General features: G+C 39.0%; 1 protein-coding gene across 1 annotated transcript in view; it reads left to right on the plus strand.

Moving 5' to 3' along the window:
• The window catches only part of PTPRB (protein tyrosine phosphatase receptor type B), a 218,863-nt gene that overhangs the window by 167,788 nt on the left and 30,036 nt on the right, over nucleotides 1–21,039 (plus strand). Inside the window, exons 22-30 of the mRNA XM_069764610.1 lie at nucleotides 133–239; nucleotides 4,702–4,807; nucleotides 5,567–5,644; nucleotides 5,725–5,742; nucleotides 5,837–5,918; nucleotides 9,784–9,874; nucleotides 12,009–12,085; nucleotides 14,074–14,208; nucleotides 20,179–20,301. Of these exons, the coding sequence (XP_069620711.1) occupies nucleotides 133–239; nucleotides 4,702–4,807; nucleotides 5,567–5,644; nucleotides 5,725–5,742; nucleotides 5,837–5,918; nucleotides 9,784–9,874; nucleotides 12,009–12,085; nucleotides 14,074–14,208; nucleotides 20,179–20,301 (817 nt within the window). The remainder of the gene's footprint in view (nucleotides 1–132; nucleotides 240–4,701; nucleotides 4,808–5,566; nucleotides 5,645–5,724; nucleotides 5,743–5,836; nucleotides 5,919–9,783; nucleotides 9,875–12,008; nucleotides 12,086–14,073; nucleotides 14,209–20,178; nucleotides 20,302–21,039) is intronic.

Raw genomic sequence — 21,039 nt, forward strand, 5'->3', positions numbered from 1 at the left:
TACGCCCCTGATTCTAGATAATTTAGTCACAACGTATGTACATCTGGTGGAGAAAGGCAGAACTTGATGGATCTAGGTCTTTTTTCAACCTATGTAACTGTGTAACTTGGTGCTTTGATGTTTTTCTTTTAGGATTAGCATTCGAGCTTTCACACAGTTGTTTTCTGAAGAGCTAAAAGAATTCTCAGATCCATTGTTCGCTGACACTTTTTTCTCCTTGCCAATCACAACAGAAGCAGGTGAGAAAATGTTGTGTCTAGCGTCCTTCTCAGTGAATTCTCATTGTTTACATCATTAAAGGGGTATTTCCATCATCAGACATTGTTAAAATTGGAAAGTGCTTTTAAAAATGAGAAACTTTGCAATTTACCTGTTATGAAAAATCTTTTCTACTTGAAGTTCTTTTAATTTGATTGTTTACTTTTCATTGTTAATTTACCAGTCACTTTAGCAGTCTATCAGAGGTGGCCGTCAAATTAAACGTTTCGGCCACAATAGACGGCCTTCTTCAGTAACAATGTGCAGGGTTAGAGATATGCGTGAATGACCGTTACTGAAGAAGGCCGTCTGTTGTGGCCGAAATGTTTAATTTGATGACTACATTAAATTATAAAATTCCACAAAGTTGAGTGCCTAAGTTTATTTTCTCTTGATGTATGGTGTTGGACCCTACTTGGGCACCTCTTCGGGTAGTACATACGGTGTTGTTCCTATCAGATGTGGCCGGTCTTCTAACAAGGAGTGCAGCTTAGCTTAGTATCTCTTTCCAATAGAACTAATAAGCGGTCTGCTTCAAGCATCATCCCAGCATTTTTATTGGTTTACTGCTGAAGTGGTGCCATTAATCTAAGTTCCCTGCACCCAGTATCATACTTACTAGCCATCATTTTTTATCGGCGACTCCTGTTGTCTTCTGCTGTTTGTGACCTGCCAGATTGCTCCAGTGGTAGATGGACGTGCTGGAATTCACTACTCAATATAGGGGTTTGTACGGACGGCCATATTTTCAGTCTGAGTGCAAACCGACAAAATATCGGATCACACTCAGACCAATGTTATTCTCTGGGGCCGAGCAAATTGCACCATGCATGAGTTGCATCCACAGCCATGCCAGAAATGAGTCTGTGGAAAAAATTGGACTGTACTTGGATGACATTTTAGTGCGGTGCGATTTTCACAAACTGACAGAATAGAGAAGATGGAGACATTATTTTTCTATCTTCTCCTCATCCGAGAGAATCAAATCACACTATGAATTCACCGATTATACACTATTAAAAGAAATCTTTATTTGTATGCATTAAAACTTGTATATAATATAAAAAATATTTAGAATTGAGAGTCCTCAGTGGTTGATACCTTTTTAATGGCTAACTGAAAAGATGGTAACAAATTGCAAGCTTTCGAGACTACATACGTCTCTTCATCAGGCAAAGACTTTTTGGATGGTGGCGCAGGACCCGAGCGATATCGGGAAGAGCAGCTGGTTAGTATACTACTGGGGTTAGAAAGCTTAGATTAATGGCAACACTACAACGCTGAAATAAATAAAAATGCTGGAGTGGTGCCTTCAGTTGACACTACAGTCCTCCGATTTTACAAATGTAAAGCCCCCCACAGCGAGTTGAAGATTTTAAGGTCACAGTCACACCTTGAGTATATGGTGAGTTTTTTACCTCAGTACATGTAAGCCAAAACCAGGAGTGGGTGAAAAATGTGTTCAGAAGTGGTGACGTGTTTCTTTCATTATACTTTTCCTCTGACTGTTCCACTCAAGATTTTGGCTTACGGATACTGAGGTAAAAAAAATGACCAAATACGTGTGCACATGGCCTAAGGCAAGCCCCTTGAAGAATACTGAGAGTACTAGACATGTATTTTCATATCGTAACTACTGGCCATGTGAGACCACCATTGTAGGCATATAAGGGGATCAACTAGTATGTAGCAGATATATCAGGACATGGAAAATTTTAACTGAAAACATGTAGTACACTGCACATGGTAACAGAGCAAATTCATATTTATTTGTGAACCCCTTCACAGTAATAGCTGCATCGCACTACCAGTAGTTACCTGATATTATATTATATTCTGAATATTTCCTCATAAACCTGAACAGTCCAATAATAAATATGACAGGCTGTAGAAATGTCACATTGCTTTCTGCTACACTGCGGACCCCTAAGCTTCAGGGGCAATTGTCACATTAGACATTTATGGCATATCCATTTATGACATGAAGCTGTGGAAGGATCCTTAAAGTATTTGTAGAATAAAAATCTTCTTTTCCATAGCAAATCCTCTTTCCACCTGTTGAAATTAGGCTTAATACCTTCACTCAATCCATATTATTACTGATGCAAAGGATATAATATGTCTTATGCCTAATTTCTGTTACAAATATTTTAGCAATATTTTCTTTTTTGCTATCTTCTTTTATCACCTAAAGTCAAAATTGCATTATTCTATGAAAGCATAAGCTGAGCTTCATTAGAAGTATGACATGGCAACCATGAGTCCTTCAACATGGCTAAACATCTGTTAGCGGCACTAGCTCTGCTTGCTGCTGTTACAGGCAGATTCAAGCATCTGCCAAGTATAAAATGCGGGCTCAGCTCCTGAGCCGGCTCCATATATGGGGAACCTTACATGGGACATACGAATAAAGTATTACTAAACTTTTAAATGTTTTTTGCTATCTTGTAGCCACGTTTATGGGATGTAGATTGATGGTGGTCAATGTCCTGAGACATTTAAGTGGCTACAACATATTTAAAAAAAAAAAATAAGTATTAGTTACAATTTAAGCATCTTGGCAACTTTAAAATATTTATAAATATTAAAAACATTTGAATTTGAGCTTAACAGACTCTAAGGCCATGTTCACACCATCCTTTTTTTAATGCGGAACCGCCGCGATTTTCCCGCTGCGGGTCCACAGCTGTCTTCCATGCAGGGTACATTACAATGTACCCTATGGAAAACAGGAACTGCTGTGCCCACATTGCGGAAAATCCCAAAAAAAGCCGCGCTGAATAGCTGCGGTAAAAAAGAAGTACCATGTCACTTCTTTTTGCGGAACTGCAGCGGTTCTGCACCCATTGACCTCCATTGTGAGGTCAAACCTGCAGTAAAACCTGCAGACGAAAAAAATATCTGCGGGTTTTCTGCGGTTTGTGGTGCAGAATCGCTGCAGTGTGGCTGCCCCCCCGTGCTCCAATCCCACCCCCCCATGCTCCGATGCCACCCCCCCGTGCTCCGACACCCCCCCATGCCCTAATCTCCCCCCCTTATACTTACCGGGCCTCCCGGTGTCCGTCCGGCCGTCTTCTCCCTGGGCGCCGCCATCTTCCAAAATGCGCAGTGCGCCCGCCGAATCTGCCGTCCGGCAGATTCGTTCCAGGCACATTTTGGTCACTGTGATAACCTCACAGTGATCAAAATAAAAAAAAGGTAAATGCCCCCCCCCCCCTTTATCACCCCCATAGGTAGTAACAATAATAAAATAAAAATATTTTTTTTTCCCCACTACAGTTAGAACTAGGGTTAGGGTTAGGGGTAGGGTTAGGGGTATGGGTAGGGTTAGGGGTAGGGCTAGGGGTAGAGTTAGGGTTAGGGGTAGGGTTAGGGGTAGGGTTAGGGTTAGGGTAGGGTTAGGGGTAGGGTTAGGGTTAGGGGTAGGGTTAGGGGTAGGGTTAGGGGTAGGGTTAGGGTATTTTCAGCCATTTTAACCCTAAAAAAACTTCCTAGAAAACACACAGAAACTGCACTAAAAACCGCATCAAAAAACACATCAAAAAACGCATCAAAAAACGCATCAAAAAACGCACCAAAAAGCACCAAGAGCTGCGGTTTTTAGTGCAGAAAAAACAGCAGGGAAATCAGGAACGTGTGAACATGGCCTAAGACTATAGGGCCACGATGGCCTGTTAACCCTCTTACTCCCATACATTTTTATGAACAAAGACTGGTTTTTAAGTTTAATATTTTGTCTCATGTTATTTGTCTGTCCTGACTGGAAGTGCATTACAAAAGAAAGGTATTGTTGCTGTAGAGCTTGTCCAGTGCTAATAAATGATGGAGCCTGTATCTGTAAAATACAGTGGACATGTATAATAATAGAGCTAAATATTATTTTAAGCAAGTATATTATTTAAATACTGGGTGATATGAACAGTAGGATATTGTAGATATTATAAATAAGAAAAAAAGAAAAAGCAAGTAACAGATAAAAATATCGGTATGTTATATTTATATTCAACTTGTCCTGCTCATAACCATGAAGACAAAGGTACATTCAAAAAGTGAAATAACACTCATGCAATTTGGGATAAATTAGAATACATAATAATAATCTTTATTTTTATATAGCACTAACATATTACGCAGTGCTTTACAGACATTATCATCACTGTCCCCGTTGGGGCTCACAATCTAAATTCCCTATCAGTATGTCTTTGGAATGTGGGAGGAAACCGGAGAACCCGGAGGAAACCCACGGAAACACAGGGAGAACATACAAACTCTTTGCAGATGTTGTCCTTGGTGGGGTTTGAACCCAGGACTCCAGCGCTGCAACGCTGCTGTGCTAACCACTGAGCCACCGTGCTGCCCACATAACACAATATTATATAATATATGATATAAAGCTAGTTTGTGTCTAATAATAACCATTGTGCTGCTCTTATGAATTGGCAGAGCCATTAGTAGGAGTGATTGAAGGTGTCAGTGCCGGCTTATTCCTCATCGTTGTCCTGATTGGAGTCACATCTTTGCTGATTTGCCGCCAGAAATGCAGGAGAGTGTAAGTATTCATGCATCACATAACCAAAATCTTTGGAAACTGACAGTCAGGTTATCTGTGGTTCAACCTGTGATTTAGAAGAAAGGAATATTACAGTGGATGATGTAAAAAAATAACTTGAGAAAATAACTTTATGGAAAACTAGTACCGTAACTGTTTCTGAAGCTCCAAAACTGTCAACCTAAAATTAAAAAAAATATGTGTATAGAAGAAATAGAATAGCCAATACAAAAATCAGAAATAGCTGCTTGAAGAGGTAAATGACTTTCTATTTCGAGGACAGGAACTTCATTCGATTCCTGTACTCTCATCGTATTAGAGAAAAGTATGTGGAGCTGAACTCACATGGTGTCCATAAGTGTAGGTCATCCTGGTCCAGATAGTGAGCACAATGGAACATGTAGTACTACATTATACTGTAGAGAGGTGCCACTAGACAGCCAATCAGAGCATGCGTTACAGCAATACAGGTGTTTAAACAGAGAAATGCCTTTTCCGAGCGGCTGGATGGCCCAGTCAGTCACATGTGCCGCTGATCACGAGTGTCCGTGGAATCGTGTGTTCAATGTGTAAGTTACCGGGGCTCAGGAAAGATCACCGTATGTTGTAAATATTGTAACCAGAAGCCTTTGTAACTTGTAAAACTTCTATACATGTAAAGCATGAAAGGTGATTCCTGGTATCTTTCTTTTGTAAACCACTCACCGATCTCATCAGTGTCATGAGTGGGCTAAGTACCAAGCGTTCTTTATATTCCAGCTACGATCAGGGTCAGATCAGAGCTCAATCGCAAAGAGAAATGCCATCATCTTTACATCTTAACATCGCTCATAAAGGGTAAGAAAACAATACACACTTACCTCTTCCCATAATATTCAAGTTAACAAGTATTTATACATATTGTTGTTTCTTTATAGGAACAAGCGATCTTCCAGGTAAGCAAACATTCTCTAATATTGTACCTCTCTTCAATACCTTACTATGTGATTGGCATGTATCTCTAATTTTAGTTATTTGCTTACATTTTAGTCCAATCAAAGCCAACCAGTTTGAGGTTCATTTCAGCAAACTTCAAGCAGATTCAAACTACCTGCTCTCCCAAGAATATGAGGTTCGGAGCCCAAAAATATCCATTTTCTATAATTGTATGATTTTTTTTTTCAGGCAGCATAATATAGCTGTAGACCTTATGGACTCGATTCATCAAGACTGGTTTTCTTAATTTTTTATTTTCTTCATCTCCAGTTTTGATGAAGGGGTGTGGTGGAGTCAGAACTGCCTGATATATTTAGGCTGTGTGCACACGTTGCAGATTTTTCACATTTTGTTCACGTTTTTTTGCTATAAAAACACTATAAAAGCGCAAAAAAAATGCATACATTATGCATCTCATGATTTAGAATGCATTCCGCAATTTTTGTGCACATGATGCGTTTTTTTCCACGAAAAAAATGCATCGCGGTAAAAAACGCAGCATGTTCATTAATTTTGCGGGTTTTTTGCGGATTTCTCACTATATTATTGCATTGGGAACCTCTGGTAAAATCCGCAAAAAAACGCACCAAAAATGCAGTAAAAACGCGAGAAAAATGCACAAAAAACGCATGCGGATTTCTTGCAGAAAATGTCCTGTTTTGTTCAGGAAATTTCTGCAAGAAATCCTGAACGTGTGCACATAATCTAAAAGTAAAGCTCAAAAATTTTAAGATTTTTCAAAGCGTTTTACACCAGTTTTCTTGCGTAAAATCTTTGATGAATCAGGGTCCATGTTTACAATATAATATACTGGAGGTGAAATAAGTACTGAACATGTCACCAATTTTCTAAGTAAATAAGTTTCTAATAGTGCTTTTGACATGTAGTTCTCACTAGATGTCAGTAACAACCTATCCATTCCACACAGGCAAAGAAACCAAACCATAGATGTCCATAAATTATGTCTAATAATGAGGAATTACACAGGGAAAAAGTATTGAACATGCTTACTGAAATGTATTTAATGCTTCGTACAAAAGTCTTTGTTGGTAAAGACAGCTTCAAGAAGCCTCCTGTATAGAGAAACTAGTCGCATGCATTGCTTTGGTGTGATTTTGGCCCATTTTTCCACACAAACACTCTTCAAAACATGAAAGTTCTGTGGGCTCCTTCTCAGCTTTGTTTCCTTTCATAAATGTTATATTAGATTGGAGTCAAGTGACTGGCTGGGCCTTTCTAGCAGCTTTATTTTCTTTCTCTGAAGTCAATTGAGAGTTTCCTTGGCTGTGTGTTGGGATCATTGTCTTGCAGAAATGACCACCCTCGTTTCATCTTCATCATCTTGGTAGATGGACGCAAATCTTGAATATCTTGTTTCATTTGTCCATTCATCCTTCCTTAAATTAAATGTTTCCATAAGTTTCCAGTGCCGTATTCTCAAAATCAGCCCCACACCATGATGTTCCCATCTTCTCATTTCACTGTTTGGTATGGTGTTTTTGGGGTGATATACAGAGCCTTTTGGATTTCAAACATGGTATGTATTATGGTATCCATAAAGTTCAATTTTGGTCTTATCGGACCAGACTATTTTCACCAAGTATTTCTGTGTGTCATTTCTCATTATAATACATAACTTAATTTGTGGACATCTAAGGTTTTATTATTTTGCCTGTGTGGACTGGATGGGATGTTACCGACATCTGGTGAGAATTGCATGTCAATACTACCTTTAGAAGTATATTTAGTTCGAAAATTGGTGACTTGTTCAATACTTATTTCACCTGGTGTATAATAAGTGCCAACATTTTCATGGGCTGGTATAAATTTCCCTTTATGTAGATGTCATAAATACCTGACTCCATGTATGCTAGGTGGGATAGCTGCCATGTGAAGATTGACTAGAGCAATGCCCACACATTTCTGCTGTTATCTCTCATTGAAGTGTGAAAGTTACAGGAACGCTGAGGAAAAATCCTTCCTGACTCTGGCTCAATTATGAATGTCAAGCAAAATAATAGTTAATCAATGAGGCATGGATTAGAATATTCTATATTTTGAAAATGTAGCTGCTAAATGAAAAAAGAATATCCCACACTTGGGATTTCACACTAAATCAAGCACTGTGTAGTTTTCCTGCCGCAGATGTTAACATGTGGGATCATGTATTATTTCTAGTGACAGAAGAGCACTTTCTCTAACCTTATTTTTCACAGTTACAGTGGGGCAAAAAAGTATTTAGTCAGTCAGCAATAGTGCAAGTTCCACCACTTAAAAAGATGAGAGGTGTCTGTAATTTACATCATAGGTAGACCTCAACTATGGGAGACAAACTGAGAAAAAAAAATTCAGAAAATCACATTGTCTGTTTTTTTATAATTTTTTTTGCATATTATGGTGGAAAATAAGTATTTGGTCAGAAACAAACAATCAAGATTTCTGGCTCTCACAGACCTGTAACTTCTTCTTTAAGAGTCTCCTCTTTCCTCCATTCATTACCTGTAGTAATGGCACCTGTTTAAACTTGTTATCAGTATAAAAAGACACCTGTGCACACCCTCAAACAGTCTGACTCCAAACTCCACTATGGTGAAGACCAAAGAGCTGTCAAAGGACACCAGAAACAAAATTGTAGCCCTGCACCAGGCTGGGAAGACTGAATCTGCAATAGCCAACCAGCTTGGAGTGAAGAAATCAACAGTGGGAGCAATAATTAGAAAATGGAAGACATACAAGATCACTGATAATCTCCCTCGATCTGGAGCTCCACGCAAAATCCCACCCCGTGGGGTCAGAATGATCACAAGAACGGTGAGCAAAAATCCCAGAACCACGCGGGGGGACCTAGTGAATGAACTGCAGAGAGCTGGGACCAATGTAACAAGGCCTACCATAAGTAACACACTACGCCACCATGGACTCAGATCCTGCAGTGCCAGACGTGTCCCACTGCTTAAGCCAGTACATGTCCGGGCCCGTCTGAAGTTTGCTAGAGAGCATTTGGATGATCCAGAGGAGTTTTGGGAGAATGTCCTATGGTCTGATGAAACCAAACTGGAACTGTTTGGTAGAAACACAACTTGTCGTGTTTGGAGGAAAAAGAATACTGAGTTGCATCCATCAAACACCATACCTACTGTAAAGCATGGTGGTGGAAACATCATGCTTTGGGGCTGTTTCTCTACAAAGGGGCCAGGACGACTGATCCAGGTACATGAAAGAATGAATGGGGCCATGTATCATGAGCTTTTGAGTGCAAACCTCCTTCCATCAGCAAGGGCATTGAAGATGAAACGTGGCTGGGTCTTTCAACATGACAATGATCCAAAGCACACCACCAGGGCAATGAAGGAGTGGCTTCGTAAGAAGCATTTCAAGGTCCTGGAGTGGCCTAGCCAGTCTCCAGATCTCAACCCTATAGAAAACCTTTGGAGGGAGTTGAAAGTCCGTGTTGCCAAGCGAAAAGCCAAAAACATCACTGCTCTAGAGGAGATCTGCATGGAGGAATGGGCCAACATACCAACAACAGTGTGTGGCAACCTTGTGAAGACTTACAGAAAACGTTTGACCTCTGTCATTGCCAACAAAGGATATATTACAAAGTATTGAGATGAAATTTTGTTTCTGACCAAATACTTATTTTCCACCATAATATGCAAATAAAATGTTAAAAAAACAGACAATGTGATTTTCTGGATTTTTTTTTTCTCAGTTTGTCTCCCATAGTTGAGGTCTACCTATGATGTAAATTACAGACGCCTCTCATCTTTTTAAGTGGTGGAACTTGCACTATTGCTGACTGACTAAATACTTTTTTGCCCCACTGTAAGTATTTATAGAGTAATATGTCAAGTTACAGTTTCAAGAACTTCCAGTTACAATCAATTGATGATTCTTTTGCTAAAGGACATGTCCTGTTGAATCAATGACCCTATAACCCAGTGCAATGCAGCAGTGTCTTCAAGAGAAGTTAAAGCCTTTTTGTTACTTTTGTTTTTAAGGATCTTAAAGATGTTGGACGAAACCAATCTTTTGACATAGCACTTTTACCAGAGAACAGAGGGAAAAATCGTTATAACAATATCCTGCCTTGTGAGTATTCTTATGTAGAAACACACCACATTACAAAGGAAAAAGTTGCTAAGCACTTGTTCATATATTCATAATCACTCCCTTCATGAAATAAAGTAAGAATTTAATATTTACTTACCCTGGAAAATGCTCTCTGTATGAACCAGAGCTGTTCTAAAGGCTCACAGGTCCCAGAAACTAATACACTATCAGGATGCAGCAAACCCACTTAGTAGAGATGGAAGCAACACAAGTGCAAAATACTGATCAGACAACCATTCACAACCCACTCATTTATGTAGGGGGTTATTGCTTATTATTAAAATTGAACACAAAAAAGGCTTGCATAGGGCTCTGGTCACACACAGGTAGTGCACAATGTTTGACTTACAGACAGTGGCGTAACTAGAGTTCAAAGGGCCCCAGTGCTAAATTTTGACCTTGCCTCTCCCACGCATGTTGATCAAATGATGGGCCTTTGTAGCATTCAAAATCCTACAAAGATGTACACCCCCTCCCTAATTATGTAGTAATGTCCTCTAACTTGGGCTCCTTCCTGGTATATATGTACGCCGTCCTGGACTATTCCAATTATATATGTCCCACATCCTGGTATATATATGTCCTCCATCCTGGTATATATAACCTCTATCCTTGTAAATATGTTCCCCATTCCGTTATATATGTTCCCCTTCCTGGTATATGTGTTCCCCTTCCAGTTATATATGTTCCCCTTCCTGGTATATATGTCCTCCATCCTGGGCTCATCCTGGTATATATGTCTCTTATCCTAGGCCCCATCTTGGTATATATATCCCTCATCCTGGTATATCTGTCCCTTATCCTGGGCCCCATCATGGTATATATATCCCCCATCCTGGCATATACTGTATGTTTCTAATCCTGGGCCCCATCCTGGTATATATATCCCCCATCCTGGCATATATGTCCCTAATCCTGGGTCCCATCCTGGTATATATATCCACCATCCTGGTATTTTTGTCCCTTATCCTGGGCTCATTCCTGGTACATATTTCCCCCATCCTGGTAAATTTGTCCCCTATCTTGGGCTCCATCTCGGTTTATCTATCGCCCATCCTGGTATATATTACCCTTATGCTGGGCCCAATCTTGGTGTATATATAACCCACCTTCTGGTATATATGATCCTTATCCTGGGCGCATCCTGGTATATATAACCCCCATCCTGGTATGCATGTTCCCCATTCTGGTATATGTCCTCCATTCTGCTCTTTAATACATAGAAAAAAATTAATAATTATACTTACCTCCCATCCGCTCCCTGGCCATGTGGCACATGACGGCACTGCCATGCTACTCCTGATCACATGATGATGTCAGCTGCTGGTCTCTGAATAGCCGGCAGCATGTATTGTAGTGAAAGGACCTAGTGGGTCTCTGCGCCGCAATACACTTATACACACAATAAATGTGAGACCAAGGATGTACATCCAGTTGAAGTTTGTTCTGGCGTGGCCCCCCACCTGCACTGTAATCATAATCACAGATGACAATTCTTTACTGCAAAGGCAGGTAAACCACTGGCAGAGGTATCTGGCAGCTGAATTTTTGAACTTTCATTGACAACACTTAGGATCCGTTTACATGGACCAAAAAACAGCACTAAACGACCTGCGTAACAGGTTTAAACCACTGCCTGTCAGTGAAGGTTTACCATTTAGTAGCTGGTTTACACAGGCAGACCACAGTTAACAATGCAGACTGAGCGATCTGTAATCGATTGCTCAGTGCCATAGGCCGCCATAGTTCTCGGCAGTGTGAGTCCTGTATACCCAGCTGCCGAGAAAGGTGATATTTTGTGCTGCGCAAAAGATAATTTCACTCAGAGTACAAGCATTTTGCTTGTTCATCGGGTGATCAGTAGCTTGTTAACACTGAAAGATAATCGTGAAATGAGCATTCTTAAGAAACAAACTTTCAGTGTGAATGTGGCCACATTCACAGGCGAATCAATCATTCATACACATGGGGAAGTAAAAGTAAATGAATGTTGTATTGACAACATTATTCCTTTGGTACCTATCAGTTTGCTTTTAGTAATGTGTTATTACTGTATTGTTTTCTGCTAAATTTTCCAACATTAGTCACAAAATCTTGATCTTTTTGTCTATAGATGATTTTACGCGTGTAAAACTCTCCAATGTGGATGATGATCCATGCTCAGACTACATAAATGCCAGTTACACCCCGGTAGGTGTTAGTTTCAGCATTTTTTAAATACCTGCGGTAAGTTTATACCATGTACTGTTGGCTCAGATGTGAAAATTATATAATAGAATTACTGATCAGCTTCTGGTCCACCATCTACACATTATTCTCTTCCTTGACAAAACGTATTCTTTGTCCATACTGATTATAATGTGTATTTTCAGGGCATACAGCCACAGGACAGAATAGAAGTAGTCATTGTTGAGCGAACAGGAATGTATTGTACATTGAGAGTATGTTGTCAAGCTGTTAGATATAGTAACAATGAAAATATTGTATTGAATATTGTATTGCTACTATTATTACTACCAAATTCAAACACCTATATACCAGGCCAACACCAATGTGCTTAATGCAGAGAGTGAAAGAGTATCAAGAGGTGCAAGGATGTATAAGGCAGGGTTCAGTGCACAAACATGAAAATCATACCAAGAAAAAAAGGCACCAAATGAACCAAAATATACTAAAAAGATATATAAACTTTATTATTGCATAACAGATTGTAAACAAATATTTTTACAAACAGGGACAGGTCAATGATACGCCGAAGGATGAAACCGCAGTAGTTAAACAGGTTAGCAAATTGCAAGAAACCCAGGCCAAGCTAATAGGAGAGATAGATCATAAAGTGCAGTTGTATAGTGCTGTAAAGTGTAGCATAGTGCAAAAACTATATATATATATATATATACCGCTAGTGGTGAAGCACTAAATGCAGCACACAAGGCAGCAATGTACTAGGCCTGGAAGCATAAATGTACCATTTAATGTGGAGCCAAGGATTACCTGTATGGCTGCGGAGACACCCACCCCAATGCACGTTTCGGCAGCAGTGCCTTCTTCCGGGGATAAGAAAAATATTTGTTTACAATCTTTTATTATTACTGCCAGTAATAGGAAATATTGTGCAATCCTAGCACAGCAATTATGGAATAAACAGGAATAATCTAATCTGGGCAATTGTGATAAATGACAGTTAATGATAATACTATAAGACACGTTGCAATGTAAATGTTGTATAATTACCCAATTTTACTATCCACGAGTATCCCATAATTGAGTACACTCCATTATAATATGCTGGCAATAATTATTGATAAAACATTATACATACTGTACAGTACATGTTAGCCATTATCTTTATCATACTTTATGGACATATTGATTGTTCTAATATGTTTGTAATACTTTCTGCAAGTCACATATAACCTAATGCTAATACACTAATCAATTTGCTAAAGTACTCCATTCCTGGCAGCATAATATTAATCACCATTTAAACACTTAAGTTGAGTTATGCCAATGGTAAAAAGTAAAGTATCATTCATGGTAATATAAAATGAAACATGTCGACTTACGAGGCTAATGTATTTTATGAGAAGTGGGAGTGTATGTAAGTGATATTATTATTATTAGTTATTTTTTATGCACCATTAATTCCATGGTGCTGTACATGAGAAAAGGGGTTACATACAGGGTTATAGATATCATTTACAGTAAACACATTTACAATGACAGACTGGTACAGAGGGGAGAGGACCCTGTCCTTGTGGACTTACATTCTACGGGATAATGGGGAAGAGACAGAAGGTCGGGGGTGCTGATTAATAGAGATGCATATAATACAGGAACAGTCCATAGAGGTGTTATTAGTCAAATCCATGCAACATGTGCTCATCAACAAGCTAAATCTGTATCCTAATGATCTGGCTAGTCTTATTTCTCACAACTGTTCGAACATTGGACTGATGTGGTGAGCAACCGATGGGATGTCTAAAGTAACTATGAGTGGTCATAAATTCAGGAAAACTAATAGCCATATCTGCAAAGTATTGCAAGAACTGGTTAGAATCCATATTTCTTTGGTGCTTGGACAGTGCCCAGCTTTCTTGTGGCTGTACGGTTTGTGTAAATGAAAAGTCACTCTCGTCTCTTACTGTTTTTTTCTTATGCAACTTTTTTTGTTGTAGGGCAACAACTTCCGCAGAGAATATATTGCAACCCAAGGGCCTCTTCCAGGTACCAAAGATGACTTCTGGAAAATGGTGTGGGAGCAAAACGTTCACAACATTGTGATGGTGACTCAGTGTGTGGAAAAAGGACGGGTAAGTGAAAGATAAGACACCTGGATAAATTATTTTTGAGAGAATCCGTAAATTGTTAAAAGGCTGGTTTGTATAAAATAGATAAGGGATAAAATGAGACTTACCCCACCGAGTGACCATAACATGATGTCCTATTGATTATAGGATACTGTTTATTATTGATGGATTCATTTTAAACCATCATTTTAAGGATATGTGCACAAGTCTTCTTCAGGCACTTCCACTCCAAAAGCTACCTGAAAAAAAAGTGCTAATTAAACTCCCAACAAGAATGAGCATATACATTTCTATGTAAAAATGACTTGCTGTTCACCCGTTCAGTCTTTTCAGTGTCTTTCAACCACGTCAGATGACGCAATGTGGTTAACAGTAGTGAGCAGACCATTCTTCAGGTGTTTTCTGCTTTGAAGACGCTTTATACATTATAATAAAAGACACCCAGAAGATGCCCAGACATCTTTTTGAGTATTTACCCAGCGATTTTGCTTTAAAAATCATCGTTGGCTTCCTCATTATTGAGTGGAGATAAAAAACAGTCTGGAAATACTAATAAAAAGACGCCACAAAACCGATGAAAAAATTAAAAAAAGTGAAAAAAAACATTTAGTAAAGGACAAAAAAACACTAAAGCCATGTGCATAGGTTGAGTATCTGGTCAGTTTTTTTACCTCATTATTTGTAGCCAAAACCAGGAAGTTGTTGATAAATGCAGAACTGGTGACTTGTTTCTATTATACTTTTCCTCTGATTATTCCACTCCTGGTTTCATCTTACAAATACTGAGGTAACAAAACTGACCAAATACGGAACATGTGCACGTGGCCTAAAGATGCCACTTCAGAAAAATAAATTGCCACCATTTTCTGTAGCATTTTCACTTAAAAAAACTCGCCTACATCTAAACCCTGTCATGTGCACATAGCCTGAGCTCTCTTTATGCTGTAAACTTTCTTGAAAACAGTACAAGTAATTTTATGGTAAAATAATATAAGTAATTTTAAGTGTTTGGTGACAATATAATTATTTATCCATGAGTTTTAATTTAAAATATTATCATGCAAATATACTGAAATATGAAGCTCACCCTTGTCTACAAAAGCCTAGTTACTTATAGGAAACCTAAGTGCAGCAGTCATTGTCATCCTCTAATTCATCCAGTGAGGATAGTAGACATGAAACATCAAATATAAAGTCCATTGTAATAAAGGGTGTTCCAAACTCAGGCATTTATTTATCAACAGGGCATTTGTTGAACATGTCTAAAACAGAGATCAGACATTTATGCTTTAGATATCTGTGACAGGAATAATTTTTTTAGGTGACACATAAAGGAAGATATTGAGGGTAAACCTTGCACCATCCCCTTTCTAGCAAGTATCTGTTAAAGTCCACGTACACTGCAAGATTTTCATGAATGAGTCTTCCTAGGAAAGCTTGTGTAAGGAGGTTGCTTTCCCTGCTCCTTACCTGGAACCACTTAGTCAGACAGCTGGTTTGTTGGGGGAAAGACTTTCTGCCCTGCACAGAAGGGACCATGTGACTTCTGGGGGCAAGAGGAAGAGAGAGGGGTGTGGCCAGAAAAGAGCGGGAGAGCAGAGTGCGTGGGACAGAGGGGACAGCGCACCAGAGAGAGAGCAGGCTGCAGCGCCGCGCTCCCCGAAAGAGAGTGCTCCCCGTGAGGGCCCCGAGGCTGATACTGGCCATAGTGAAGGCTGGATGTGAGAGTGTGGACTTGGAAGCCTCTGTAATCAGAGAAGACGTATCCCCTTACAGTGACCTGAGCGCACAGCCCCAGTGACCGCACTGACAAGCCAGGACCCCTTAGTGTGACAAAGTAAACTGCTCAGTATGTGTGTAGTATTGCTGCTGCAGAGAGAGAGACTGCCAGCCTGATATACAGAGACTCGCAGCAGAGTGGCTGTGTGACTTCCTGCTTCCAGCTTCACTGGGAGAAAAGACTGCAAAGACTTAACCCTGGAGTCTCCAGTTCCCAGGAGACAGAGGAATAAGGACCCTCCAGTCAGGACCGCCCTGGACTGATAAGTTAGAAGAACATTTGTTAGACGTTTCAATTCTGCTTAACTGTTTAGTGTTTGCTTTATCTCTATTAACCCCCTGTTTACTCCCTGTGAGTAGAATCTTACTCCTGTTAATAAATTCCCCTCAACAGTTGGTCTGTCTGTTCCGTGGTGACATACTCAACCCTGCACTCTATTACACTTGTTTCACGATAACCTTGATGTTTAAACAGGCTGCCGATCACCGAACAAAAATGATATAATCATTGTATTAAATGATCTTCAGGTTTGATAAAAAGATCATTGTTCTCAGCAGCACATCATCCTGCGTAAAAATGACTTGTGCTGCCAAAAACATTAAGTGATCTATTGCGGATCAGTCAGTGTGCATCTGAAGACCGGTCTGCTGGTTTAAGCATCCTATTAAGTGACAGCTGATCAGCGGTTGTTCAACAACGCAAAATCTTTTCATATGAACCCAACGTTAATGGCAGAATATAGCAAAAGTGAAACCTCAAATAAGTTATCCAAATAATAAAAGTTGTAGCCAGCTCACCCAGTCTGTCGTCCTTTGGAGATCTGCTCACTGCCATGAAGCCATACGGAATTGAAATGGGAGAGGCACACCCATGATGCAATAGCCACAGTATACAACAGAAAATTCCAGTGAATCTTTCCTACTTGGCAATTAAATACCATTTTATTCTTTCATTTTTAAAATAATCCATATGGCGGAAGTCCTTAATATACACAGGTTGATCAAAAAAGGGCACACTGCTGCTTTATGCATGCAGACTATGCATTTCGACCTTCTTAGGTCTTCTAGGTCTCAAATGTGAGCAGTGTCCAAGGAAGTAATATACCCTGCTCTTAGAAACTTAGTCCAATTAGACATCTGGTAATTTACATAATTAAAATAAGGTGTGTAGCTTTATATTAAGGTTTGATAAGCATATTGCTGCATAGTGCCCTTTGTAGGAAAGATTTGCTGGCATTTTCTGTTGTATACTCAAATAAGTTAATAGCATTTATAATGCTCAATATAAAGAAAAGGAAAGAATATTGAAGAGCTTAAATGTTGATGTTGACTATGTGATTGGCTCCACCGTAGTTCTGTATTGGTGCACATTGGATTCCTGTAGTAAGCTCGGCATAGAGAATGGATGGTCACATGACCTGCCACGAGAAAAGACGCTGATTTAACGTGTTCATAAGACAGCAGTTTATAAGCATAATTCACCAATCGAAGCTGGAAAAGCTTTCATTAAGTGCTAGCGAGAGGAACGTATCCACAAGAGAAAAGTGCATGTAAAGAATTAGTAAGATAAATATTAGTATTGTCAGCATGGTGAGAATTAGGAGGAAATATTGAATAAAGCCTAGCAGGAGAAACTTATTCCCATTTAATAAATATAAGAGTAACTCAGCATTGACAAACAAGACACTTTCATTAAAAGAAAAAGAGAGGAAAACCTCCCTCTGAGGCATCCAATACCTTCGTTATTTCGGCATTATATCAGCTGCTGAGAAGCAACGTTCCTCGTAATTCCCATTTTAATGAGATATAAAATTGCTAGATAAAACCAGCACACAATAGAAACACGGCATTACATGTTATTTTAATGGCCAGAAACATTTTTCAGGGGAATAATTTCACTTCGAGTGAAGGATGGAAGTAAATGATAAAATATATTCTAAAGGCCAAGGTAACCTTTACAAAATCATTGAAAGACAGTAATGCAAAAACACGCGGTGAACTTTATATATTCTCATCATTTTTGAGAATGAACTTTTTCTAAAAATGATAGAGATTTTTTTAAGCGGAGGGGCACACATAATCTAAAAGTAATGATTTTATATTACTGTTTCTGGAAGGTAAACAATAGGAAATAGCAAGACGTTTTCTGTGTCTAGTATTTAGTCTATGATTTATGTACTTGTCCTGTTCAATGGCATTAGCAGTTGTTGGATTTTGTTTGACTTAGTGTCAGGTATACCATACTCTTAATATTACTATTTAAAAGATAATAATATAATATTTAAAGGTGTCATCCCACCATTTCAGGAGGACATCGCTCTTATGCATCCTGGGTTGCACTTTAACAGGTGGCGGTGCACTCCTTAAGACTGATGACCAGTGGCATGATCACACCGCTACCCTGAACGGTGGACTCTCCTGCTAGCGTGGAGGCAATGAGGCTGGCAGGAGCTACTGATCTCACCAGTTTCAGAGAAGCACTTCCAAGCACTATAGCTTGCCTATACATGCTTCTTGCTTAGGAAACTGACCACCTTTGATGCACCCCAGCAACATAAGCAATGATTTTTAAACTATAATTAATTTAACTAACGATAAATGAAAAAGTTACTTGTTTTTTCAAGTTTTTGTAATTTTACTTATTTAAAAAGTGGAGACAACCTCTTTAATAAAGACAGTAAAGTGCACCAAAACTTGAGACTTCCATACACATTGAATGATAGTTGATTGAATCCGCTTATTGAGATGGAATCGGCTTGGGTTTCCATCTGTCATGTATGCGAACCCCAACTCTCCTCTTGATCGATGATGTCAGATGTGACAGGGATTGTGTTGTTGGAGTTTTAATGCCTGATCCTTGTGCCTTCACCTTTGCTTATGTATTTCATGCACATGTTGATCATGGCCAAACTCAGTGCTTGGACTCCAGTGAAAAAACAGTGCTAGCTCATCCAAATGTATATTGTCCTAACAACTGGTGGAAATCTGTTGCAAGTTTTAGCTTATAAATCACTTTACATACATCATAAACTTGGTCTCAGGGCTCAAACACATGGTGCAGTTGCACTTGGAGCATGTAAAGAGCATGTATGGCTCCTTAGTATACAACAATATTGGATTCCAAATGTACAAAGATATTCTTCCCTAGAAGCAATACTTTCAAGGGAAATAACCTCTGCACCTACAAAACTGAAAGGTTATTGGCAGAATTGAAAAATCAGGAAATGCAAAAACCTGGGAAAAATAAAATAATTATCAAAGACAAGAGTTGAGCAAAAAAACTGGTCCTGTGTCTATGTAGGTATTCTGTGGCAGCCAGATGAGGGAAATGCAAAATTCCTTGGCCAGCACTAGAATACCACCATTCTGGACACCTCTTGTTGTTACTCAGCTGTCATGACACTATGACTCTATGGAAGACACAATCAGATCATGCGATTGCAGGGGCCTAATAAACACAGGATACCAGCATTCGAGACATGGCCAAGTAAGCTTGCAATACCCTGATGCTTATGCCAGAGAGCATGAATGCCAGTCTAGGGTCCTGTGAATATATTTTCTCATTTCTTCCAAAGACCTTTATGCCACAGCCTTGGAATGACTATTCTAATTGTTCTCTTCACTGTGATTACAATAAAATGACAAATTTATAAATCAGTCACTTTAAAAGAAGACAAGGAGAAGGCAAAAAAGAAATATACAGACAGTACAAAATAGATATACAACTTTCATGACCTGCATTTAGACTGTACACTTGGGTTTCATCTTTTAGGTGCTCTGTCTAGAGAAAAAAATGCTCCATAGGCTGTAAAGAAACTAAAAAGAACAGTGTAAACAGTAATGCAGCATTTTTATGACTTTTTTAATGCCCTTTATGTTCAGGAAATATGCTTTTGTTTGATCCATTATTTATTTGCTTTCTGGCATTATTTTGTGATGAGCTTAATGCAGCATATAAACTACTTCTACATATTATATTAAAAGAAGTGTCTCACATTTATCTTGTTATAGCCATTATTCTGCAATTACCATCTTTATAGAATTACAATTGAAGTTATCGGTGAATTTCGTTAGTATAGAACTTCTAGCTTCTAGCGATAAAACCCTTTTACAGCCATTGACTGTGCCTCAGCGTTTCCTACGACAGACAGTTCTATCAGTCACACTATATCTAATTATATTTTCTTCTTACAGGTAAAATGTGATCATTACTGGCCTTTTGATCAAGACTCATTGTATTACGGGGACCTCATAGTTCAGATGCTGTCAGAGTCTGTGCTTCCCGAATGGACAATAAGAGAGTTCAAAATCTGCAGCGTAAGATTTTTTCCTTCACATTGATATTGAACAATGCAAAAGTTTCCACTTCTGCTCGGCCTCATTTATCAACTCCATGAGTTCGATGTCAGAGTACACAATATGTAATTCTTATTTTGCAAAACTTTTTTCAGCAATTCATCACTCTGATTTGCGCCCTTTGTTGTAACCTGCAAGAAGCTTCTATATACTAAAAGGTCAAACGAAAACCTCTTGTTTTGTGAAACCTGCAAACCTTTAAAACATATTAAAAAAGTCTGATTGATGTTGTGGCAATCAGATTTGCATGTTGGCATTTAGCCTTGACAACCCATCTGTGACTCGAGATCAATAACCACTGGTGCCCCACATAAATAAACCACACCGCAATTTCATTTTCACTACCTTTCAATAAAAAATTGGAATTTATACTAGGTGAAGGTTGGAAAAACATTTCCTTTGGGATTATTTTTTTCCTTTCTGCTCTTGGGGTACTCGTTATCATTGAAGAGATTCACAGTTCTATAAGCAATACTACATGCGAAAACGAGCATGCAAATGAAATCTCCTGAAGAAGGAAGAAAACTATCGCCAAAGCAAATGTACTGTGGAATCATTAGACCCATGGTCCTCAACTTTATTACCTTTATAGCCCCATTCCACTCTGATAGAATTTCCTGAATCACATCCAGGACACCCACAAGTATTGACATCCACTTCCTGCTCTCCCTTCCCCCCACAATAGTGATGCCCAGAGCC

This window comes from Ranitomeya imitator, chromosome 4 (genome assembly GCF_032444005.1).
Source record: "Ranitomeya imitator isolate aRanImi1 chromosome 4, aRanImi1.pri, whole genome shotgun sequence".
Taxonomy (NCBI): Eukaryota; Metazoa; Chordata; class Amphibia; order Anura; family Dendrobatidae; genus Ranitomeya; species Ranitomeya imitator.